General features: G+C 44.1%; 1 protein-coding gene across 8 annotated transcripts; it reads right to left on the reverse strand.

Annotated features, from left to right (window-relative positions):
* Positions 1-1984: 1984 nt before the first annotated feature.
* Positions 1985-20853, reverse strand: LOC144293899 (uncharacterized). 8 transcript variants are annotated; one of them, XR_013361266.1, is made up of 8 exons: positions 20776-20853; positions 14695-14769; positions 13231-13487; positions 7161-7290; positions 6278-6571; positions 5644-5744; positions 2712-2899; positions 1985-2530 (listed from the first exon to the last, which is right to left on the reverse strand). XR_013361266.1 is itself a non-coding variant. In XM_077865190.1 (8 exons), exons 6-8 carry the CDS (start codon positions 6297-6299, stop codon positions 2225-2227), a joined length of 429 nt encoding a protein of 142 aa, XP_077721316.1. In that variant the 5' UTR covers positions 6300-6571; positions 7161-7290; positions 13231-13487; positions 14695-14769; positions 18815-18911; positions 20776-20802; the 3' UTR covers positions 1985-2224. The 8 variants fall into 8 exon arrangements, 7 of the variants coding, with proteins under 7 accessions (XP_077721316.1, XP_077721318.1, XP_077721315.1 ...); XM_077865190.1 differs by lacking the exon at positions 2712-2899 and adding an exon at positions 18815-18911 and having other exon boundaries at positions 20776-20802; XM_077865192.1 differs by lacking the exon at positions 2712-2899 and having other exon boundaries at positions 6278-6521.
* Positions 20854-22437: the final 1584 nt, after the last annotated feature.

Consider the following 22437-nt stretch of genomic DNA (forward strand, 5'->3'; position numbering starts at 1 on the left):
AGAGGTCCTTCCCAGGACGTCCTGCCATGCCCTGAAGGAGTCTGGGATCCCTTAAACCAACTGTTCTCTTTCAAGCAGTTGTTTTTCATAGTTGAAATACATAAGCCTGGGGCACCTGGGTGGCTCAGTGGTTAAGCGTCTGCCTTTGGCTCAGGTCATGATCCCAGAGTCCTGGGATTAAGTTCCGCATCAGGCTCCCCATGGGGACCCTGCTTCCCTCCCTCCCTATGTCTTTGCCTCTCTCTCTGGGTCTCTTATGAATAAATAAAATCTTAAAAAAAAAAATACGTAAGCATTTTACAGAAACTTTGTAAAATCAAGACTAGAAGAAGAAAAAAATTCATATACTCTTCACTTGAATGGACCCACCCACCATTAGGATTTCAGAGTATTTCTTTCCTCACATTTTCTCGTTGGTTTCAGGAAGCTGCGATCAGAGCAATAGGGCTCCACACCACCCCTCTCCTGAGGGCTCGTGCCTGCCGGCCCAACCTGGAAAGACCCGACCTTCGTATTTTGCCCTGCATGTGTTCATTGTCCTCATCATGATCTAAAAGTCCACGTGATATTATCACCCCCCTCATCCACTTAAAGCCTCGTCCCCTTGGCTCCCTGGGGACTCTGTCCTGGGCCCCACACCGGACCATGTCTGGGACCTAGAAGAGTTGCCTGTCCCAAATACATGTGCCATGTGTTAATTGGATGGATGGATAAATTCTCTATATTCTCTTTCCTTTTAACTGTTCCTTTTACAGAAAAATTGTGTCTTATTTTTCTTCTGCCTATAGTTGTTGGACCTACAGGAAATATGACTAAAAATGCAGTTTCCTCTGAAAAACATAAATCAAAGCCTGGTGTCCAAGCATTGTCTGGCCACAGTGTTTCTCCATCTGTCCCTCTTATTTACCCTGCATTTAAAAAAAAACCCAAGGCAGGGATCCCTGGGTGGCTCAGCGGTTTAGTGCCACCTTCAGCCCAGGGCGTGATCCGAGACCCGGAATCGAGTCCCACATCAGGCTCCCTGCATGGAGCCTGCTTCTCCCTCTGCCTCCCTCTCTGTGTCTCTCATGAATAAATAAATAAAAGTCTTTAAAAAAATTTTTTTTTAAAATAAAACCCAAGGCATCATCAAGGAGGTGGAGGGGAGAAGCTGCAAAGGCAGACTGAGGACAAGGAAATGAAGACAAGGCCTGAAAGGAATCAGAAATCATACAGTAGAGTAGACTGGACACGGGGCTTTACCATCGTGGTAAAGCCTGGTTTCCAATCCCAATTCTGCTGCTGTGAGATCTCGAGTAAGTAACTTAACTTCTCTGCACCTCTGTGCCATCATTATCCTGGAGACACCGTCTCCTCCTGGTTGTAAAGGTGAAATAAGATTATGTATGTAAAGTACCTGGGGTTTTTTGAGGGGGTTAGTTACAGATATCTTTATTGGGGCGCTAGCTGGCTCAGTTGGTGGAGTGGTGTCTCTTGATCTCTGGCTTATAGTTCGAGCCCCACACTTGGTGTAGAGATTACTAGGAAAAAAAAAAGAAAGAAAAGAAAAAAAAAGGTATCTCTCTCTCTCTCTCTCTCTCTCTCTCTCTTTTTGACAGAGAGCACAAGTAGGGGGAGCAGGAGAAACAGACTCCCTGCTGAGCACGGAGACCGATGCAGGGCTCTATCCCAGGACCCTGAGATCATGACCTGAGCCAAAGGCAGATGCTTAACAGGCTGAGCCACCCAGGCACCCAGAAAATAAAGGCATCTTTATTGATATTACCATGAAATAGCTACAAGAATAATTGCTAAATAAATAAATTACTAAATTATCACTTAGCAAATTACTATACACACTTCAATATCATGCTGACATGACAATCCTTCGACAGGGGGATGACTTACAGGGTAGGCAACTATAAAGCTCATGGTTGAGAATATAAAGTTTTTTGTAGAGAAGCACTATGTCCCCAGTCTGTATGTATGCCCGCTAGCAATGGGCATGGAACAGCAGAATAAATAACAGCTTTCTGCTTTGTTTTTATTTTCTTTCTTTCTTTTTTTTTTTTTTTACAATTTTCATATAATAGAAGTATAGCAAATTCATATGATGCAATTCAGCTTCAAACAGTGCTGTTTACAAATGCAGAATCAAAAAAGGAAAATGTTACTTGGTTTGGGTCACAACAAATACACACATTTGACTTATAAATACTGATAGAGATACTCTTGCAAATTATCCTCAATGAGTCTTTTTTGGTGACATCTGAGTTCCTGTGAATATGGTGTCTAGGGTGAGGTCCCTAGACAGCCTGACAATGGGGCTGGTGACCAGAAAGACCAAATGATCAGGGGGTTGGAGTCCAGGGACGAGCTGGTGGTATTTCTGAGAAATCCTTTTTAAGAGGGACTGGTTCTGTAGGGGACACATCTTTTCTTTTAATCCTTCCCTTCTTCTTTTTCTTCTTTTCTGAAACATGGATGTAATGGCCGGAGCTTCAGCAACCATCTTAGAACCTGAAGGGATTCTGAGGCTGGAGACCAGGAGCTAGGAGAGAGGGAAGTATCCTGATTAGATTGTGGAGTATAGGAATGGATATTGCTGATTTTCGGGTCTCTTTTATGTGAGGGAAAAATCCAGACTCTAATTTGTTCCTGCAGTGTAGGGAGAGGGGGACGGGAAGAGTGGTCTCTGATACTTAGAGAATACAGTTCTTAACTGATACAACCCTCTTAATACTGATCTCCATCCTGGGGTAACATTGGTTCAGGTTTGCTCTGTTGAAAATTATGTTTCCAGCGCCACAGATGCTCCAGAGCTCCCAGGGACCAGGCTGGCTGCAGCTTTATCAGTCATACACCAAAGATCTTCTGCTGTCCTATCCTGCTTCCTTCCCCTGCTTCAGCAGGCCTTGAGCTGATAAACATCATGAGAGTTAAATAAACACAGTCTGAGTCTTCCTGCTTCCCAGCTGTGTGGCATTCGATAAACGACTTGAATTTTTACATCTATGAGAGGCAAATAACCACCTCTCCTTCGGAGTTATTGTGTGGATTCAGTGAGCTAGTGCATGGAAAGCATCCGGGACTTCTAACGGCATATGCTAATAGTATTATTAGAACTTCCTTTGGCAAAAATCTCATTGTCCATTCAGCTTTGCACAGTGATTCGTAGAAAGGAGCTACATACGGAGTGCTCATTAAACAGCAGACAGTGGGATTTATATGTATTTTCCCTTTTAATCTTCAGGGGAACCCTACAAGGTGGTTATCACTAATATCACCATTTTATAGTTGAGGAAGTTGAGGCTCAGATAGATTAAATAACTTGCCCAAGTTCACACAGCAAGTAGTGGAGCCAAGATTCAAATTTGGTCTCTCAAAAAAAAAAAAAACAAAAAAAACAAAAAAACAAATTTGGTCTCTCTGTATCCAGAAGTGTGAAATAACAAGAAATATATGTATTGATCTCTGCCCTTGGTTCCTGACACAGAGCGCCTAAGACCCTTATAAATAGGGGTGCTAGGAAAATCTTTTGTTCTAATATTTCGTCTTTGGCCCCAGTTCCTGACATTGAGCTCAGAATTTCCCTTCACTAGAATTTTGTTCTAATGTTCAAAATTCTAATGAATTTTGTTCTAATTTTGTTCTAATGACTCGTGGTGGGCTCCTGGATGGGGGCTGGTCACCAGATAGACGTGTTATCACAAATGGTGATTAGAAGCTTGGAACTTTTAATGCCACCCCCCATTCTCAGGAGAGGGGGTAGGGGATGGAAATGGAGTTCATGTTCCATCACACCCATGTGATCAAGCTCCATAAAAACCTCCATGGTACAGGCTTGGGAAGCTTTAGGGGTTGGTGGACACTTCTACTTACGGGAAGGTAGCACACCCCAAATCCACAGAGACAAAAGCACCTACTCTTGAGACCCTTTCAGACCTTAACCTGTGTCACTGGCTGTTCATCTATATCTGTTATCATATCTTCTATTATATAATAAACTAGCAAACGTGTTTCCCTGAGTTTTGTGAGCTGTTCTAGCAAAATGATGGAATCCAAGAAGGGGATCATGGGAACCTCCAATAAGAAGGAAAGTTGGACAGAAGTTGTGGGTGACCTGGGGACTACTACTTGGGTGCCACTGACATCTGAAATGAAGGCTGCCCTGGGGGACTGAGCCCTTAACCTGCGGGGTCAGCACTGATTCCGTCAGAATGGAATTGAATTGTAGGACACCCACCTGGGGTCACAGAGAATTGGTTGGCTTGGGGGAAACCCCCACATGCGGTGGCCAGAAGGGCCAGAAATGCAGTGCTCTTTACAACTCACAGAGAACAGAGTCTTAAAGGACAGACCCAGGAGTGTGCTCTTCCTGAATGGGAAGCCAGAGTTTTAACTACGTCAGGGCACAGCCTTCTGTCCTGTGGCTCCTTCTCTGCCATCAAACCCTTACGAAAGCAGCAAGGGCTAAAATAAGAATTACTAATTTAATATTAGCAACTGGAGGTTTTGGGGGGGGGGGGTCTCGGGGAGAACACAGATTTAGATATTTACTTATATATTTATATATTTTAAAATTTAGGGGATCCCTGGGTGGCTCAGCGGTTTAGCGCCTGCCTTAGGCCCAGGGCCTGATCTTGGAGTCCCGGGATCGAGTCCCGCATCCGGCTCCCTGCATGGAGCGTGCTTCTCCCTCTGCCTGTGTCTCTGCCTCTCTCTCTCTCTGTCTCTCATGAATAAATAAATAAAATCTTTAAAAAAAAATTTATATCCACCGTGGAAAGAGAACCCTCAGTGCCTACTCTAGACCAAACTAGGGCACGACTGAAGAATGAGCTTGCACTGCTCGTGAAGTTGGAAGAACTGTGAGCTTCTGTAGGAGCCCCAGAGGGAGGGAGAGAAGGGAATGGAACTGGAGAAACTGGACGAGCTGATTGGAAGCCGAGCAAGAAGGCAATGGGGCTCAGAAGAGACAGTGAGAGGCGAGGCACAGGGGCCAGGTGTGGCTGAGGGACTTCTGGGGACAGGGATGCCCAGTATCTGGTATTAACCGACCTGCTCTGCGGGTCCAAGTGCCCCCAACCTGACCTATGGTCATCTGCAAACCTTCAGTAGAAAAGATTGCACACGGTGTGAGTGGTGCTGGGGGAGGCAGAGGAGGGAAGCCCATGGGATGTTCGGACAAATGCAAGGCCAGAGAGAAGGAAACGGCCACAAGAGCCAAAATGGGATCTAGACATCAGGAGAAGCAGGAAATCAGAGTAAGTGATAACCAGGAGAGACACGTGCATTTAAAATCCTCCCCATGTATGGAGGAGGTCAGGATTTTGGAGGACGTGAGCCATCCAGGGGGTGCTGGCAAAGGCTGGCGGGAAACTGGTAAGTGGCCTCCTCCTCGGTGCTCACGTCCCTGCAACAGGAGAGCCAGGCCCCGGGACAAGCACAGCCTGGGCTTCCTCCAACCAGGTCCCCTAAAGGAGGGAGAGACACCTCCTCACCCTGTCACCTGGGGGCTCGTGTGCGCCTGTGTGCGCAGGCAGGGAAAATTCTCCAGGCCTGGGGCTGCCTCAACCTCCCCCTCCCCTTAGGACCAGCCTTGGCCAGCTGCCCAGGGCTGGAGGGAACCATGCATATGAATGAACTCTGCCTGGACCTAACCTTTTCCCTTCTCTGACAACGATAAAAATAAAAGCTCCTGACATCAATACTTAATGGGAGCAGGCCTTGCATGCTGATGAAAATCTCTGCAGAGCAGCCACCTGGAGGGAAAAAAACAAGGGGATTTATTAACCCTCAAGCAGCAAGACCACGGGTCCCCCAAAGGCCTGGTCTGCCAGGCAGGGAGAGCCTCACATCCTCCTCCTGGAAGTGAACCTGTTTAGTTATTCCTGCATGTGGGGAAGAGGCAGGTAGGGGAGGGGTGTCTGTTTGGCTGAGGGATGGCCCAAGGTGGTCAGACCCTTGCCCCTGGCCCCCTGCCCCCCTGCCCCCCTGCCCCTGACAGCACAGAAAAACTAAACAGGTTATTCCCACTTCTCACAGCGAACACCACCCTGGTCCCCCCCTGAATGTGGTCTTCCAAGCTGCGGGACATGAGGAGGCCTTCGACTGCCTCCATTTTGACCTCGAACTTTCTAGTTGGTTCTCTTGGCAGGAGACTCTGAGGGTAAAATATCCTCTGCTGGGAACTAAAACTACCCTCTCAAGCAACACAGACTGCCCCGAGCCGGCCAAACCCCACCCGAGACTGACCCCAAGACAGTGACTGGTTCGGCCTTTGCTGCCCACTCACCTTTGCCCCACCTTTTCCTCATGTAAGCCTGGAAGTATTCTCAGCACTGTGAAGACAGTCTTTGAGACATCAGTCCCCTGTCTTCTGGTGCTGGTTTCACTGAAATAAATGCCTTTCTTGTTTCACCACCTCTCATTTCTCTGTCTTTGGATTTCTTCAGTGGCGAGCGACTGAACTAGGTGTGTCTGGGGCCCTGGGAGCCAGGTGCTCTTGCACTCCTTTGCCCTGGCTCCGAGGGAGCAGCCTAGAGTGGAAAGATGAGACTGCCTTGGGTCCAAAGGCTGCCGCCAGCACCTGCAAGGTGGGAGACTGTGTATAAGCAGGAACCGTTTCCTCCCCAGCAAGATGGGGATGGCAGGCCTGTGCATACAGGCAAGTCCTAAAGGAGGGAGGAGAGGGTGAGCACAAAGTGCTTGGAACGGAAAATGTGCTCTCGGCTGATGGCAGGCTACATTTGAAAGAACCCCAAGCCCTTCCCCACAATTTGTTCTTTTGCCCGAGTCAACTAGAAAGGCAAGCAGGAGGAGCAGAATGTGATCTCAAGGAAGAGAAGTATTTGCAAGTACCTCCCAAGGATCCAACAGGGGCTGAGGGCTTTCCTGAAACCAAAGAGTAAATGTGTGGGAGATCCTAAAAGGAGCCCAGCCACCCAAGACCAATCTGTGCTCTCCACCCCCCACCTCACCCTACTGGGGGTGGGCCTGAAAGCCTGCTGCCCTGGGCACACAGACCATTTGTATCTAGGGGAAGGTTGGAAGAAGGTAGGTGGAAGAAGGTAGGGCTGAAACAGTCTTGAGGGGAAGGTAGCTGCCATGCTGTGGAAACACTCAAGCAACCCATGTGAAATGGGTTGAACTGAGGCCCTTGGCCAACAGCCACTCACCCTGCCAGCTGCAGGAGTAAGCCACCTTAGAAGTGGAATCCTTGTATCTTGCTGCCCCAATCAAGCCTTCAGTACATCAAGCCAGAACAGCTCAGCCAAGGTGCCTCCAGATTCTCTCAGCCTGTGGAAACTGATAATAAAATTATTACTGTTGCTTTAAGCCACCAAGTTTCGGGGACATTTGTTATGCAGCAATAGAAAACCAATACACTCTTTTACATAGTACAATTCCAAGTAAAAATTCATTTGAAAAACTCTTTTGCATAAAACAAAACAACAGCAAACAAGAGAGTTTGTAAAGCAACCATCTAATCCAACTTCTTAATCCATTGATAAGAAACAGAGCCACAAAACGTCAAGATGTGGTGAAATAACCAAGTCATGGCAGAACCAAAATCAGCGCTCAACTCTGATTTCTATCTCATTACATCCCATTCAACAAGATCAGGTATTCAGCGAAGAAGGTATTCAGATTTTGATTTAGAGAGAAGATGAGTTTATCCAAACTGGTTATTAAGGCAAATACCAGGATGTTCATGAGTGGCTATTAGGTAAATACGGTCTTCAGTTTTTATTTGACACCAAGAGTTGAAGGAAATGATAAAAGAGGTCACTGTTTATCACCATCCTGAACATATCACTACCCTGAATGATGACTTAGAACTCTAAGGATCTCTTAAAAAAAAAAAATGTATTTTATAAATAAGCTTGAAACTCATCTATCCATTAACTAAAAATGTTGCTGCCCAAACATGGGAATTTCCCAAACACCAAATCAGTGATTTGCAACATAAATAAAGCAATCAGAGTGATGAAAATAGATGGCTTTCAGCAAAATCCGTTTCTGAGTGTTGTTGTGACAGGGAGAAGGAAAACCATTTTCAGGCTGAAATCTTGACTGAAAATGAGCTGAGAATACACTGAATATTGTCACCTGTCTCTGAAACCCAGTCGTTACTTATGTTGTTCCACAGCAAAGAGGGTACAGATGTAGCTGGGATAAAGAAAGTAAGTGCACAGAGGGAATTCAAACCACACTGCCTCTGACGGTATAGTACTAATTTGTTCCCCTACTATAAGGCAGATTGCAGATGCCATGCTGACTTCTCTCCGAGGTGGATGCAAAATTCTAGAAAATAGCGGAAGACCTTTGCCGTGTCTCTTCAAATGACCAGTTCTCAGATCTCTCATTTGAACACTCCTTTTCTATTGCTATTTATGTTGCCATCTGGAACATACAGCAGCAGGGGGCATGGACCCCAGAATTGCTGGAGTTCCTGGTGTTTCCTCTGGCTCTCTGAAGAGCAGTGATGTGGAATGTCTCATATAAGCAAGTTATAGTGACCTGGGTCACTATAGCACTACATGGGTATTGCAACCCCTTCCCCTTGACTCGAGACATGATTTATATTATGATGTAATTTATGTAAATGTCACCTAGTTACAGTCAAAGACTGATACAATGGGACCATTGAAACAATCTGAGCACCGCTGTAGCCCTCAACAGGGTCTTTTAGGTAATAGTTTGTGGATTCTACAAGCCTCTCCTCCAGTTTAAACTGGTGTCTAGATCCTCAACATTTCCTTGCCTCAGGGATTATTGTAGACAGAGGAGAAAACAGGAGCTACTCTTTTTTTTTTTTTTTTAAAGATTTTATTTATTTATTCATGAGAGACACAGAGAGAGCAGCAGAGAAACAGGCAGAGGGGAGGCTGTGGGGAGCCTGATGTGGGGACTCCATCCCAGGACCCCAGGATCACGCCCTGAGCTGAAGGCAGACGCTCACAACCACTGAGCCATCTAGGCATCCCCCAAAACAGGAGCTACTTAAAGTTGAAAACACCTCTTGAGTTTTGAAAACTGGGAGATTTCGAGGCACGTCAGGCTTTCCTGCATAATCTGTAAAGAATTATCACACTAGTATGCCTCGAAGCCATTTCTATACCCAGTCACATACAACAGACACTTTGCTAAGGTTTGGCTTTCCATGTGAGCCAGCACCCTCAAAGCTCTAGGCAGACTGGCCTGCTGCTTGGTTGATGACGTTTCAGGCTCCCAGGTGGTAACCAAGCTCACATTCTGGCAAGCCAGGACATCTAAAACATTGAAAGGACGTCAAAGAGAGAAGAATTTACCACATTTACAGGTTCTCTAGGTTAAATGTGGTGGGTAGACTTTCTTGGCTTGGTTCCCAAGCCTCAACGTAGGAAAGAAAATAATAATTTTCAAAGTCCAGTTGCAATTCCTTCAGTAGAGTTGCCCAAACTGCCTGGCTCTAGATTTGCAGAGCAAGCCCAAGGCAATCTGTATGGTTATTTAACACTCTATTATACCTCCTAAATTAATTATCAGGCCAAACCTAATGAGAGCAGCCTTTGGTGTGATCAAAAATCATCTTTGCAAATTTTTTTATGATCACAAAAGAGGAGACTGACTAGAAAAATTATCCTAAATTTGAAAATAAATAAAAGAGGTTATTGGAGGGGGGTGGGTGCCTGAGTGGCCCAGTCAGTTAAGCATCTGCCTTCTGCTCAGGTCATGATCTCGGCGTCCTGGGACCGAGCCCCGCATCAAGCTCCCTGCTCAGTGGACAGTCTGCTTCTCCCTCTCCGTCTGCCTCTCCCCCCTTCTCATGCCTGCTCTCTCTTTCTCACTCAAATGAATAAATAATAAAATCTTTATAAAAGAGAGAGAGAGAGAGAAATTATTGGGTATTCTTTCAGAGTATGATACTGGAAGGCCACTTTTGATTGGCTTTCTATTGACCAGGCTATTTTACAGTCCTGCAGGGGTAGAGGCCAGTTCATAGGAAACTGGGGGTCACGTAGATGATGCCAAATAAATGTAAATTTCATCTGATAGCAAGACAATTAGTTTCCACTGTCAAAAATGATATTCCCCAAGTCCTTTGTTTGTAGGATATTAACCAACCTCACATTTATGAACAGACTCATTTTGATTTTTTTTATCTGACTCGTAAAACTCTGTTCTTCAAGTTCTTGTTTGAATTAGTTTTATTATATTATGGCTCTCTAATGAGTGAAATAAAATCTTTGAAGTGTTTATTTGCTATTCATATGAAGGTCATGTATTTAACTTTTGGAAAAGTATTCTTTAGCACATGCACTGAACATATTCCAGAGGTTTTGTAATGAGCCTCCTTAGCCCAATTTTACCCTCCAGATCCAGATTTAGCTTCCCATTGTCCAGCTCTGACTATATCACTCCCTTGCTCCTCTTGGTGAAGAAAGGTTCAAATACATTAGATTAGTATTCCAGACCTTTTAAAAATCATGCCCCCACCTCTCTAGACCTACCACCCAGGTAGAGAGTAGGAACTCAGTAATGCTTGGTAACAAATGGATGAATGAACCCATTGCTACTATTTTCCCGAAGGCAGTGGTTTGCTTTTTTGTTGCTAAGAAATAATGAAAGCTATCCCTTACCCTTATTGGGCACCCCACCTAAAATATTTTGGTTGTCCTTGTCTTAGTTTGGCTATTCCCAGAGGTAGACCCTAAGACAAAGATTCAAGAACAAGTAGTTTATTTGAAAGGTAATCTCAGAAAACACCAGCAAAGGATAATTAGCCAGGGAAGAGAAAGGAAGTGATAAAGCGTGTGTTATTAAACCAGTGGCCACAGTAGGTAACTGGAGGGCAGTTCTACTGGGGTGCCCTCAGGGTAGAACAGGACCCTCCTCAAAGATGTCCCAACAAAGAGATGAGGATACAGAGGGTATTTATCTCCTAATTCCCCACCTGTCATTGGTTGAGTGTTGCTTTTAGGGACATTATCTCATAGTTGTAAGCATGCTCTCTCAGCCAGACATAACCCCTCAGGCAGAGAGCCAAAGATCTTCACAGTACGCAGCCTGTTAGGCACCTACAGCCTGGGCTACCACACCGGAGAAGCTTCCAGCCAAGTAACTCAAGGTATTTACCCCAGATTAAAAGACAAACTCTGGGGGATCCCTGGGTGGCTCAGCAGTTTGGTGCCTGCCTTTGGCCCAGGGCGCGATCCTGGAGTCCCGGGATCGAGTCCCACGTCGGGCTCCCAGCATGGAGCCTGCTTCTCCCTCCTCCTGTGTCTCTGCCTCTCTCTCTCTCTCTCTCTCTCATAAATAAATAAATAAATCTTTTAAAAACAAACAAACAAACAAACAAACAAAAAAACTCTGTTCTCCCACCACCTCTCTGTCAGAAGCTGAGTTTTTTCCTGATTATATTCTCATACTACTGAGTTCCAATACCATCCTAAATTTAGGCATTATAGCTTTCCAATATATTGAAGGGTCTCAAGAGTCTGAACTCACTAGTATCAAAAAAACAAACAAGTGATTAAAAAATGGACAGAGGGGACACCTGGGTGGCTCAGTGGTTGAGCGTCTGCTTTTGGCTCAGGGCATGATCCCAGGGTCCTGGGATTGAGTATCGCATGGGGCTCCCCACAGGGAGCTTGATTCTCCCTCTGCCTATGTCTCTGCTTCTGTGTGTCTTTCATGAATAAATAAATAAAATATTTTTTAAAATGGACAAAGGACCTTAATAGACATTTTTTCTGAAGAGGACAGATGGCCAACCGACACATGAAAAGACGTTCTACATAACTCAACAGGGAAATGCAAATCAAAACACAGTGAGATATCACCTCACACCAGTCATAATGGCTAGTATCAAAAAGACAAGAAATAAGTGTTGGCAAGGACATGTAGGAAAAATGAACCCTGTGCTCTTTTGGTGGGAATATAAATTGGTGCAACCACTATGGAAAACAGTATGGAGGTTCCTCAAAAAATAAAAAATAGAACTACCCTATAATCTAGCAATTTCCCTTTTGAGTATTTACCCAAAGAAAGTGAAAACACTAATTCAAAGAGATTTATGCATTCCCTATGTTCATTGAGGCATTATTTACAACAGCCAAGTATGGAAGCAGTCTAAGTGTCCACCAATACATGAATGGATAAGATAAAGAAGATGTGGAATATTACACATTTGATATAATGGAATATTACTCATTCATAAAAAAATAGAAGCTTGCCTTTGTGACAACATAGGTAGACATAGTGGGTATAATGGTAAGTGACATAAGTTAGACAGAGAAAGACAAATATTTATACGATCTCATATGTGCAATCTAAAAAAACAAAGCAAATGAACAAACAAAATAGAAACAGACTCATAGACACAGGAAACAAACTTGGCAACCAAAGGTGGGGGATGGGGGGGCAGGCAAAATCGGTGAATGAGATTAAGGGGTAAAAAGTTCCAGTTATAAAATAAACAAGTCATGGGGATATAAAGTAGAGCATAGGGAATATAGTCAATAATATTGTAATAACTTTGTATGGTGACATATGGTAGGTAACTAGACTTCTCACTGAGATCATTTCATAAAGTACAAAAATATCGAATCACCATAATGTACACCTGAAACTAATAGGATATTGTGTGTCCATCATACTTCAATTTTAAAAAAAGATTGTATAATGAGATTGGTTAGGAATCCTGCTGGCCTTTGTGGCATTACTTCTCCATGCATTTAATGTGCTCCCTCTGGGTTCTGTTTAGCATGCAGGTCACAATGTGAGGAAGCAGAGGGGAAGCGGAGAGACTAAGCACTGGAAATCAGAATCATCTTTGTTAAAAGATATTCTACATGTAAATGGGGAAGGCCAACAGGAGGCTCATATCTCTCTGCAGGAGGTGCTTGAAAAGCAATCACAGGAAGTTATCTGGTCACCTCTGGAATGGAGGCTGGAATGGAACACAGCTTTGGGAACCCATTGGGCCATGAGAAATTTTAATCGGTGGCAAACTATAACAACCATCATTGTGATGTGATGCAGTTAGAACAAGGCTGACTCCCAGTTCAGGCTGGATAATTATACTTGGAGCAATGCCATATAAGCCGTGAACTTATTCACGAAACTGTCAGGCCACTACCACATCCCTCTGCCTCTCCTCCCTACTTTCAGGAAGTTCCTTATCTCCCTGGGTTCAAGGATTCAGATTTGCAGTAATACTTATGAACAATGGTTCTTAAACTTTAGCTGCATCAATATTACCTGGAAGTTTGTTAAAATACAGTTGCTGGATTCCACCTCCAGACTTTCTGATTCAGTAGGTCTTGGGTAAAGTTACAGCTCTAAGTTCCCAGGCGCTACTGTTACAGCTGGTCCAATGATCACACTTGGAGGAGAACTATAGCATCCTAGACCTACTGGTTTAGAGTTTCCATTTTGGTAAGATCTTTAGGTGATACATGAAGTCACTGAAGTATGAGAAACACTATTTCTTTGGTTTTCTCAAGGATGGTACCATTCTAGATGGATAGAAGAGAAGTTGATTTATTATATACAATGGATGCTTGAGGCATTAGAATTTAATTTTCACCTAAAATGGTTAGTAAAAGCTGAAATATCTAGAAAAGGAGTTCCCAAGTTTTTCAAGAATCGAATCCCTTCATAAGGCCTGCCCTGAGCGGAGGGTTGGAGGCAGGCTGGCTGGTTCCTGAGAGCTCACTGTGCACAGCCTTTCCCACCCCGCTGGGTGGCAGCCCCACCCATCCCAAGGAATCCACAGTGGTGGGCGTATTCACACGTGGAAAGAGGCCAGCTACAAATCAGAGCTTCCTCCACACTACCCAACCCTAAACATCTACCAACAAACCAGTGCTCACTGCCAACTTTATGGGGATCCGAGTAAGAGTATACATGTAGATACAGATATGTTTAAATATTGAAAAATTACAAATCACATTAATGCACTGTCATATAGACTAGTTCTATCCTCCAAACCTGGCAAATCGAATTTTATGATGACTGGAAAGCTATGTTCAAATTGAGAATTCGATGTTCATCACCTATTGGGTGATGGTAGGGGAAGAGCCAGCCCCTACCTGCATTCCCTTCCCACTCTGCCCCAGATCCACCCCACTCCAAGTGAGGCCCCCCAGCCTGTACATTCAAGCTCCCCTCAAACTACAAATGCTGCTCCTCAGCTATCCCTCTGGTCCAAGGGTGCACATGTGCCAGGGGACATCCACTCTCAGTAGGATGACCCCAGGGAAAATGCCTGTATGGGACTGGGAAACATTCCCAGGGCTGGGAAACATAGGCAGGGAATTCTGGAGTTCTGGGTACCTAGTTGTGGTCTAGAAGACAGAGCAGAGCCTCCAGGTACACAGGTCTCTGGTCCCACTGATTTCTCATCCCACAAGGAAGGAGAAGGCAAGAAAAGGTCAGTGTAGGGATCTCTAAAGCAGTGCCCAGGCAGGAGCCCCTAATCTCTCTGTACCTCAGTTGTCTCTTTTCACCACAAAATGACAGTTAAAATAGCCCTAGGGCCATCATAAGCATTAATATGCTAATACTTATGTAGCACTTAGTCTTGGCCCATAAGTGGTTTATAAGGGTTTGTTACCTAAAGTAAACATTTGTTCCTTGAAAAGCACACTGGACACTGAGAGTCTACAATCCTGGCCTTTAAACTCTGCTCAGCCATCTATTAACTTGGAGATATCCCCTTACCTCTCGGAGACTCTGTTTCCTTGCCTTAAGTTTGGAATTTGCACTGGATAATCTTCCATACCGCGGCTTATTTTCCTAATTAGCAAAAGGATCAGATATTCACAAGAGAGGGAAAGATGAAATGGTTTCCATAGGGAAGGGAGAAAAAAAACAAAAAACAAAACCTTATCTCTAGACCTAGCATTTCTGCCTGAATTTGAATTTTAACCACATGTAATCCAGTACCATTGAAATTTCTCCCTCAATGGGACATGTAGTTCACAGAGTTTCTTTGTATTAATTATGGGAGGTTAGCATTTTGATGAGATTTACATTTGAAGAATCTCGGACTGGCCTTCCCAGGCCAGGGCCAGGGGAGTGACCTCCCCTTCTGCAAGGCTGCAGACAGTATGACAGTGAGGTCCCACATGGGTGGCAGCCATTCTCCATGGCTCCTCTGGCCTGGTCTCCATCTTAGAGTCCTCAAGAGTTCTGTAACAGTTTTCTATTGCTGTGTAACAAACCAGCCCTGATTTAGGGGCGTAAATAGCAACTGCAATTTATAATGACGCTCTTTCATTAGATCATCATGGAGGATGACTAGGCTCAGCCAGGTGGTTCTTATTCAGGGTCTCTCATGCATTTGTACTCAGATAATAGCTGGGACAGGGGTTCTCTCAAAAACCTCTTCATTCCTATGACTTGGTGCCTGGGCTGAGAAGATTCAACAGCTGGGGCTCCTCCTTTCTGTTTCTCCAGTGCAAAGCTTGCATGGAAGTTTTGTGGTCCCTCCATCTCTCTGGTACAATTGTACCAGTTGAAAAGGGGAAATATATAGCAGAATTTATGGCCATTTAGTGGTCCTCTATCAGAAGAAATAAGAGACTCCTTCCAAGGAAATTGGGTCTTGCAAATTCAGGACTTAGGGGCCAGAGCTGAACTGTTTGGGGTCATTAAGTATGAGACTGAGCCCTACCTCTGGCATTCTCTTTCTCTGACCTTACCCCTCAACCTCAATCCCTCAGGTTCAGTTGAATGCATATCTTAAGACTATTTATTTGAAAGGGTACTATATTATTAGCCTTATTGGATACCCAGATGCCTCTATACAGCCCTACCTATTCACTCTTCTATGCCCTGAAACTTATGGCAAAGCTTTTGATACCCACTAAAGGGAGAAGACCCAAGTGGTCACAGAAGCCCACATCTCCCCAAGAGACTGAAAGTACCAAACCAACAACCAAACCAACATACAACAGCCACACCATGTAAAAATATAACTCTGATCCACAACCCACACAGTAACCAGTTCAGGATCCAAACTGGCCACACATGGTCAGACTTGGTCAGCGACCACCAGCTTTCCTAATATTGCAATCACTTCCAACTCAGGACCAACAAGAGAAAGCCAAATATGCTCCTCACACCAATCATATGAGATACTCTGCTTCTAATTAGCCCATGTCCTGTTTCCCTATGCTAAAGCCTCCAATCAAGCACACCCAAAACCTTTCTTTAATTCACTATAAATCTCTCCCATTCCCCTCCCTGCCTTTGGGTCTCTGACAAATGCACAAAGCTGGCTGATTTCCCTTGCTACAGCAAATGCTGAATAAATAGCATTCTCATTTGGATGGTCTTCATTTCTTTCCATAAATCCACAAGTTTCCCTCAGAAGGGGACTACAGAAGTCAGTCTTGTCAAGAAATGATGGTGGCATGGGCTAATGTGGTAGCACTGGAGCAGATGAATAAAGGTTTCTGAAAATATTTTGAAAGGAAGCCATGGGAGTTCCTCATAGATAAAATAAGGAGTGAAAGACAAAGAGGGTTGAAGATGACATCAAGTTTGGGCCCTAAGCAATGGGGCGAATGATGACACTAGCTTTTTAGATGGCAAAGATGGGGATCAAGAGTTGAGTTTGGGAGTGCCTGGGTGGCTCAGCTGGTTAAGCGCCTGACTCTTGATTTTGGCTCAGGTCATGATCTCAGGGTCATGAGATCAAGTCCAGTGTAGGGTTCTGTGCTGGGCATGGAGCCCAATTAAGATTCTATCTCTCCCTTTCCCTCTACCCCCTCCTCTCACCCATGCTCATACATATCTCTTTAAAGAGAAAGAGAGAGAGAAAGAGTCGAGTTTGGAAAATGCCTATTAGAGTTCAAGGTATGAATTTGGAGGTCACTGGCTAGTAGACAGGGCTTAAAATCATGAGACTAGATGACACTGGGGAAAGGATGGTTCTTTCAATTAATAAGTACATTCTGACCACTTACTATGTGTCAGGCATTATGTTAAACTTTGTGGATTTAGTGGGAGAAAACATAAGACATTGAACTTATGGATTCAGAACTGTAGGGACTGTTGGAGATCCAGATATTAATCAACTATTCATGAAAGTGAATAGGAGTGAAGTAGTATGAGAGTAAGCAATAGGGGATTGTGATCCAGCAGAAGACTCCTGAGCTGAGACCTAAATCATGATTTGTTGTTAGCTAGGTGGAGTGGGGAGGGAAAATCATTCTTGTCAGGGGAACAGAGTGTGTAAAGGTCCTATAAAAGGAGGAGATTTGACTATTTGGGGAAAGCTGAGAGATGGAGGGAGAGCCTCATGGGAGCTAAGCAGGCAAGGTCCGGCCTAGGCAGACCTTGGAAACATACTGTTTGGTTTTTTTCTAGAGGCAATGGGTAATCATTGGAGGAATTTAAGTGTAGAGGGTACAAGATCAGCTTCTTTAAAATTCGTGTGCCTAGAACCCACCTAAAGATTCTGATTTAGAAGGCTGGACTGGAGACCTAAGTAATCTGCATTTCTGGCAAGTACCCCCAGAGGATGTTGTCATATGCAAATAGTCATTGAAGCCTCATTTTTTTTTCTTAAAGATTTTTATTTATCCAGGAGAGACACACAGAGAGGCAGAGATACAGGCAAAGGGAGAAGCAGGCTCCCTACAGGGACCCCAATGCAGTACTCGATCCCAGGACCCTGGGATCATGACCTGAGCCAAAGGCTCAACTGAGCCACCCAGGCATCCCAGTGAAGCCTCACTTAAAGAAGCACTGGAACTTTGATTCTTCAAAGCGTTGCTAAGCATCCAATGACACTAAACAAGACTTGAACATTGCAGAAATTTGTCTCAGAAAAGGGCACCCGTAGGGTTTTATCAAGGCCAGATGGTTTGATTAAAATAGAACAAAATGCACAGAGGAATGTACTATTTTGCAGAGACACAAGGCACGGGACTCCGTCAGCCTGGTAACCGTGTAGTGTGCCCCCCAAGACAGCCAGGCCTTGCTCTATTCTTTTCTGTTCTTGGGGCTGACCCCAGATTGATTTTACAGCAGCCAGATTTCAAAATGACATGTTCGTGATTCCTTGGCTCATCATGATTCCTTGCTCAATAGAGGGCAAGGCAGGACTTTGGAGAGCATGAGCTCCAAACTGTGGTCAATCTCCATCCAGGTTTCTCCTCAATCCTTCTTGGTGCTGAGAAGCCAATGCCTGTGATATTTTGTCTTCAGCTTGTTAATCTGTGTACCATTATCACTGTAGCTTAGGCTACCTGCTGTGGAGCGAACCAACCAGGTAGAGGCCAGTGGCAGGGGGTGAAAGAATTCGCCCAAGGCAGAACAAAAGAGATAGAAGTTTACTGAATACACTACAAGGAGCAGCGGGCAGGACAGCAAAGGAGAGATTGTCTGCCAGTAGGCAGTGGTGAGGGGCTATAGGTATAGGGTGGAGTGAAGAAGTATGGGAACATATGGAATTTTCCCTTTTTTTGGTAACTGTGCCCGGATATAAGTAACACATCCGTTAGCTAGGGTCTATGGGTATTTGGAGGTGGGTCACCTAATGAGCCTATTACTTGCATTCGGCATGGTGGTCACTATAGGCCCATTTACCTTACTTGGATTTCCATTTCCAAGCCTGTTGCCTAAAAGCAGCCTCTCCAACCCCTAGTTTTCCACACAGTGATTTGTCACATGACTCTTGAATATCAGAACTGAAAAATAGCCAGCACAGACAACGAGGAACAACTGTGGTCCTCTCTGCTCTCTGTCCTATGAAGATATGACAAGAAGTCAGCAGTCTGCAGCCCAGTAGAGGGCCCTTACCAGCATCCAACCATGCTGGCACCCTTACCTCAAACTTCCAGATACTTCCAGACTGCATGACTCTTCAAGTAGGGTGTACTGTTGGATTTTGCTTTGTCAGCAAATCTGAACACTACTCTTCATATCTAAGCCAGTACCATATGGTAAGCAAAGGAAATAAAAGGAACCCAAATTGAAAAGAAAGTCATTTTACTTGCATGAAACATGATCATCCTTGTAGAATATCCTACAGAACCCTCAATAAAGCTACTATAACTAGTAATGCATCTGGCTCCCACCCGTGCCAGAGAAAGAGCCACTCTTCTCCTCTCCAGAACATTTTGACTCAAGAGCTAAAAGCAACAGCTTAAGTTGTAGAAAACTGATGGAGATACAGTTGGATAGAATCATTTTCTCTTTCAGAAGTTTAGAGCATATAGACTAAGAGAAGTTTGCAACACTTAAAAATCCAAAGAAGAGGGCAGCCCGGGTGGCTCAGTGGTTTAGCGCCTGCCTTCAGCCTAGGGTGTGATCCAGGAAACCCAGGAGATCGAGTCCCACGTCAGCCTCCCCACATGGAGCCTGCTTCTCCCTCTGCCTATGTCTCTGCCTCTCTCTCTCCCTGTGTCTCTCATGAATAAATAAATATTTTTAAAAATCCAAACAAGAGGAGAGGTAAGCAGAAATTATTGATGTACAGTGAAAAATAGAAAGAGAATGAAATAATCATAAGATTACTGATGGCCCTTGTTCTCTCTGGATCATTTCCTAGTTTTCAGAGGTAAAAGAAAGACGAGTTAAAAGTAAGCAAAACAATCACTACAAGTAAAAAGCCACCAAGGCAGAAAAAAAAATCCTCAAGTTTGAATATTTATGAAGAAAAATACTTAAAGGGCAGAACTGAAGTCAGTCAATAAATATAAATTATGAAATCCCTTAGCAAAATATTTTATATCTATTAAGCTAATCAAGTATTTTTAAGGGGAGTAATATGTCCTTAGAAGAAAAATAATAAACGTCTTTAGCAGTGGGTTTGGGGATGGTTTATCATTCAAATTAAATTAAAAAGAGTTGGATTTTTTGTTTTGTTTTTAAAGATTTTATTTATTTATTTTTAATGAGTATTTTTTTTATTTAAATTCAATTTGCCAACATGTAGTATAACTCCCAGATTTTATTTATTTATCCATGAGAGACACACAGAGAGAGAAGCAGAGACACAGGCAGAGGGAGAAACAGGCTCCCTCCCAGGACCCCAGGATCACACCGTGAGCAGAAGGCAGATGCCCAACCACTAAGCCACCCAGGCATCCCATAAAAGCTCTTTAAAAAAAATATGTTCTCATAGATAGCAATGAAAACTTTAAAAAGCCAAAAAGTGTGAATTCATTACCTTTAAATTTTGAAGAATTAATTAAACAACAAACACTATCACAGGAAATGGACCTGAAACAGTTATACCTCAATTTTTTTAAAAAGGGACTGGAATAAATTACTAGGTGTAGAAACCAAACAAACCAAAGAATTAGCAAAGACAAACCAAGTGGTTTTAATGCTCTTTCCTGGTCTCAGGGGAATCTGGACCATGGTGGCGACCTGAGCTAGGGTTGCCACCGTGGAGAGGGAGAGAAATAGATCCGTGCAATAGAATGGGTGACAGGCACTGAGGGGGGCACTTGACGGGATGAGCACTGGGTGTTATTCTGTATGTTGGTAAATTGAACACCAATAAAAAATAAATTTATTATTAAAAAAAAGTCTGGAGGTAGAAGCTACTGCTGCCACTCGCTACGGGCCCCTTGCCCAGATGGCAAAAAAGTCCTCGCCTCACTACTGGGGTTGTTCATGGTCAGAGTGACAGGGTTAGGACAGGCCTTCCCCTGAATCCCATCAGAAGGCCAATCTCCCAGATCGCCATCACCTCGTCCTTATGGGGCGAACCACCCTTGTGTGACCGACAGGAGCGGACCCGACCCCAGGAGAGGCGCTGCCTGGGGAGGTGCTACTAACCTCTAGAGCCTTCCGGGCGGCAGGTAAAGTGAGCGAGGCCTCCCAGCGCCCCACGCTGTTGCCAGGCAACAGGGGGATGCGGAGAACCAGAGACACCTGTTACCCAGAGCTTCCTGGTTCTGAAGCGCAGCCCCGACAAGGGGGGCGCGGTATTGCACCTGGTTTGCTAGGGTGCAAGCTTCCAGTTTTCTCAGAAATGGCAGAAATGTGGATTTTTATTTTTTTTTTTAAGATTTTATTTATTTATTTATTTATTTATTTATTTATTTATTTATTTATTTATTTATGAGAGACAGAGAGAGAGAGGCAGAGCCACAGGCAGAGGGAGAAGCAGGCTCCATGCCAGGAACCTGATGCGGGTCTCGATCCCGGGACTCCGGGATCATGCCCTGGGTCAAAGGGAGGCGCCAAACCGCTGAGCCACCCGGGCTGCCCTGGATTTTTATTTTAAGCATGAGAAGTCTCAAGGTTTAAACATTAGAACTAATTCAAACTTTAAAAAAAATGGGGGTGGGGTGGGAAGTGTGGAAAGAAAAGAAAAATAGGATCCAGAGGTCAAATCTTGCAGTAATTTTGGAACTTCTAGCCTCATGTATTAGACATTAACTCATTTAATCCCTACATTGATCCCGGGAGATTAAGAATGATTGTCCCTACAGATTTGGAAACTGAGGCTCAGAGTATATGGGATTTGTTCCAGAATCAAAGATGGCCCTTTGGTTTCTTCTGGCAGTACTTCTTGTCATTTTTGCCGGCATTCTTCAAAATTTGACTTTATTTTCTATGGAATTGTCTTTTTCTTTACTTTTTTGGTAGTTGTTACATTGTTTGTGGGCTTCTCCACAAGGAACAGTTTTAAAGGCTGGTGCTTCAGAATATGTTGTTCAAGACTAATTCTGTGTGAAAGGATTTTAATCTCAAAAAGCAAAATTACATCCAGCTCTCCTGGCTTATTCTGACTTTCCCGTGGAAGCACGGAATGTGTAGTACCGCAGGGGTTGGAGACACAAGCCGTATCCAAAGTGAGCTAGAATAGAAAATAGCTGAGAACCATTATGATTTACTTTTGAAGCAAACATGTGGCTGCGTCCATGCATGTTTGAGGCCAGCTGTGTAACTGGAATTTGAACCTTACACATTATTAAGAGTCGATCACAGCAATAGTTTAGATTTGGGGTCAATAAAAGATTTTTGAGGGGAAACACTGTTGTTAAATGACCTGTGGGAGGTGACAGTAAAAAGCAAACTGACTTTTAGTCAATTTATTGTTTTTATGTCCTTGACATAAAATGGAACCTTTTATTGCTTTACCTTGGGCAGCTGCCCTCACCATCTACTCTTGGTATGCTGCTGTAGAGGGGGATCACTTTTCAACCATAATTTTAGAGGAATCCAGAGGTGTGAAAGCATCCGGTGCCGGCCAGGATTTGAGGTGTCTAGCAGGGTAGGAGGGAAACAGAAGGGAAAGGAGAAACCAGAATATACTCACGTGTTGCTGGAGGAAATGGGGATCCCTGGCAATGGTGATGAAAATTAAACACAAATATATCTTTCAATTCCATAATCCTACTCCCAGGAATCAATTCTATGGAAATAAAAGCCCCAATTCATAAGGAGCTATTGTGTGGCAACATTTATGGAGCCTTGTTGATGGTAGAAAAA

Source organism: Canis aureus, chromosome 22 (assembly GCF_053574225.1).
Source record: "Canis aureus isolate CA01 chromosome 22, VMU_Caureus_v.1.0, whole genome shotgun sequence".
In the NCBI taxonomy this organism is placed as follows: Eukaryota; Metazoa; Chordata; class Mammalia; order Carnivora; family Canidae; genus Canis; species Canis aureus.

Bases quoted from the DNA above. Each gene is read 5' to 3' on its own strand.
- LOC144293899 (XM_077865192.1), bottom strand. From the start codon at position 6,299: ATGAGGAAAAGGTGGGGCAAAG. The intron at 5,745-6,277 runs GTGAGTGGGCAG...TTTTCCCTCCAG, and splicing joins GAGGAAAAGGTGGGGCAAAG to GTGGCTGCTCTGCAGAGATT. The intron at 2,531-5,643 runs GTTAGGTCCAGG...CCTCTCTCCTAG, and splicing joins GTTGTCAGAGAAGGGAAAAG to CTCCTGGTCTCCAGCCTCAG.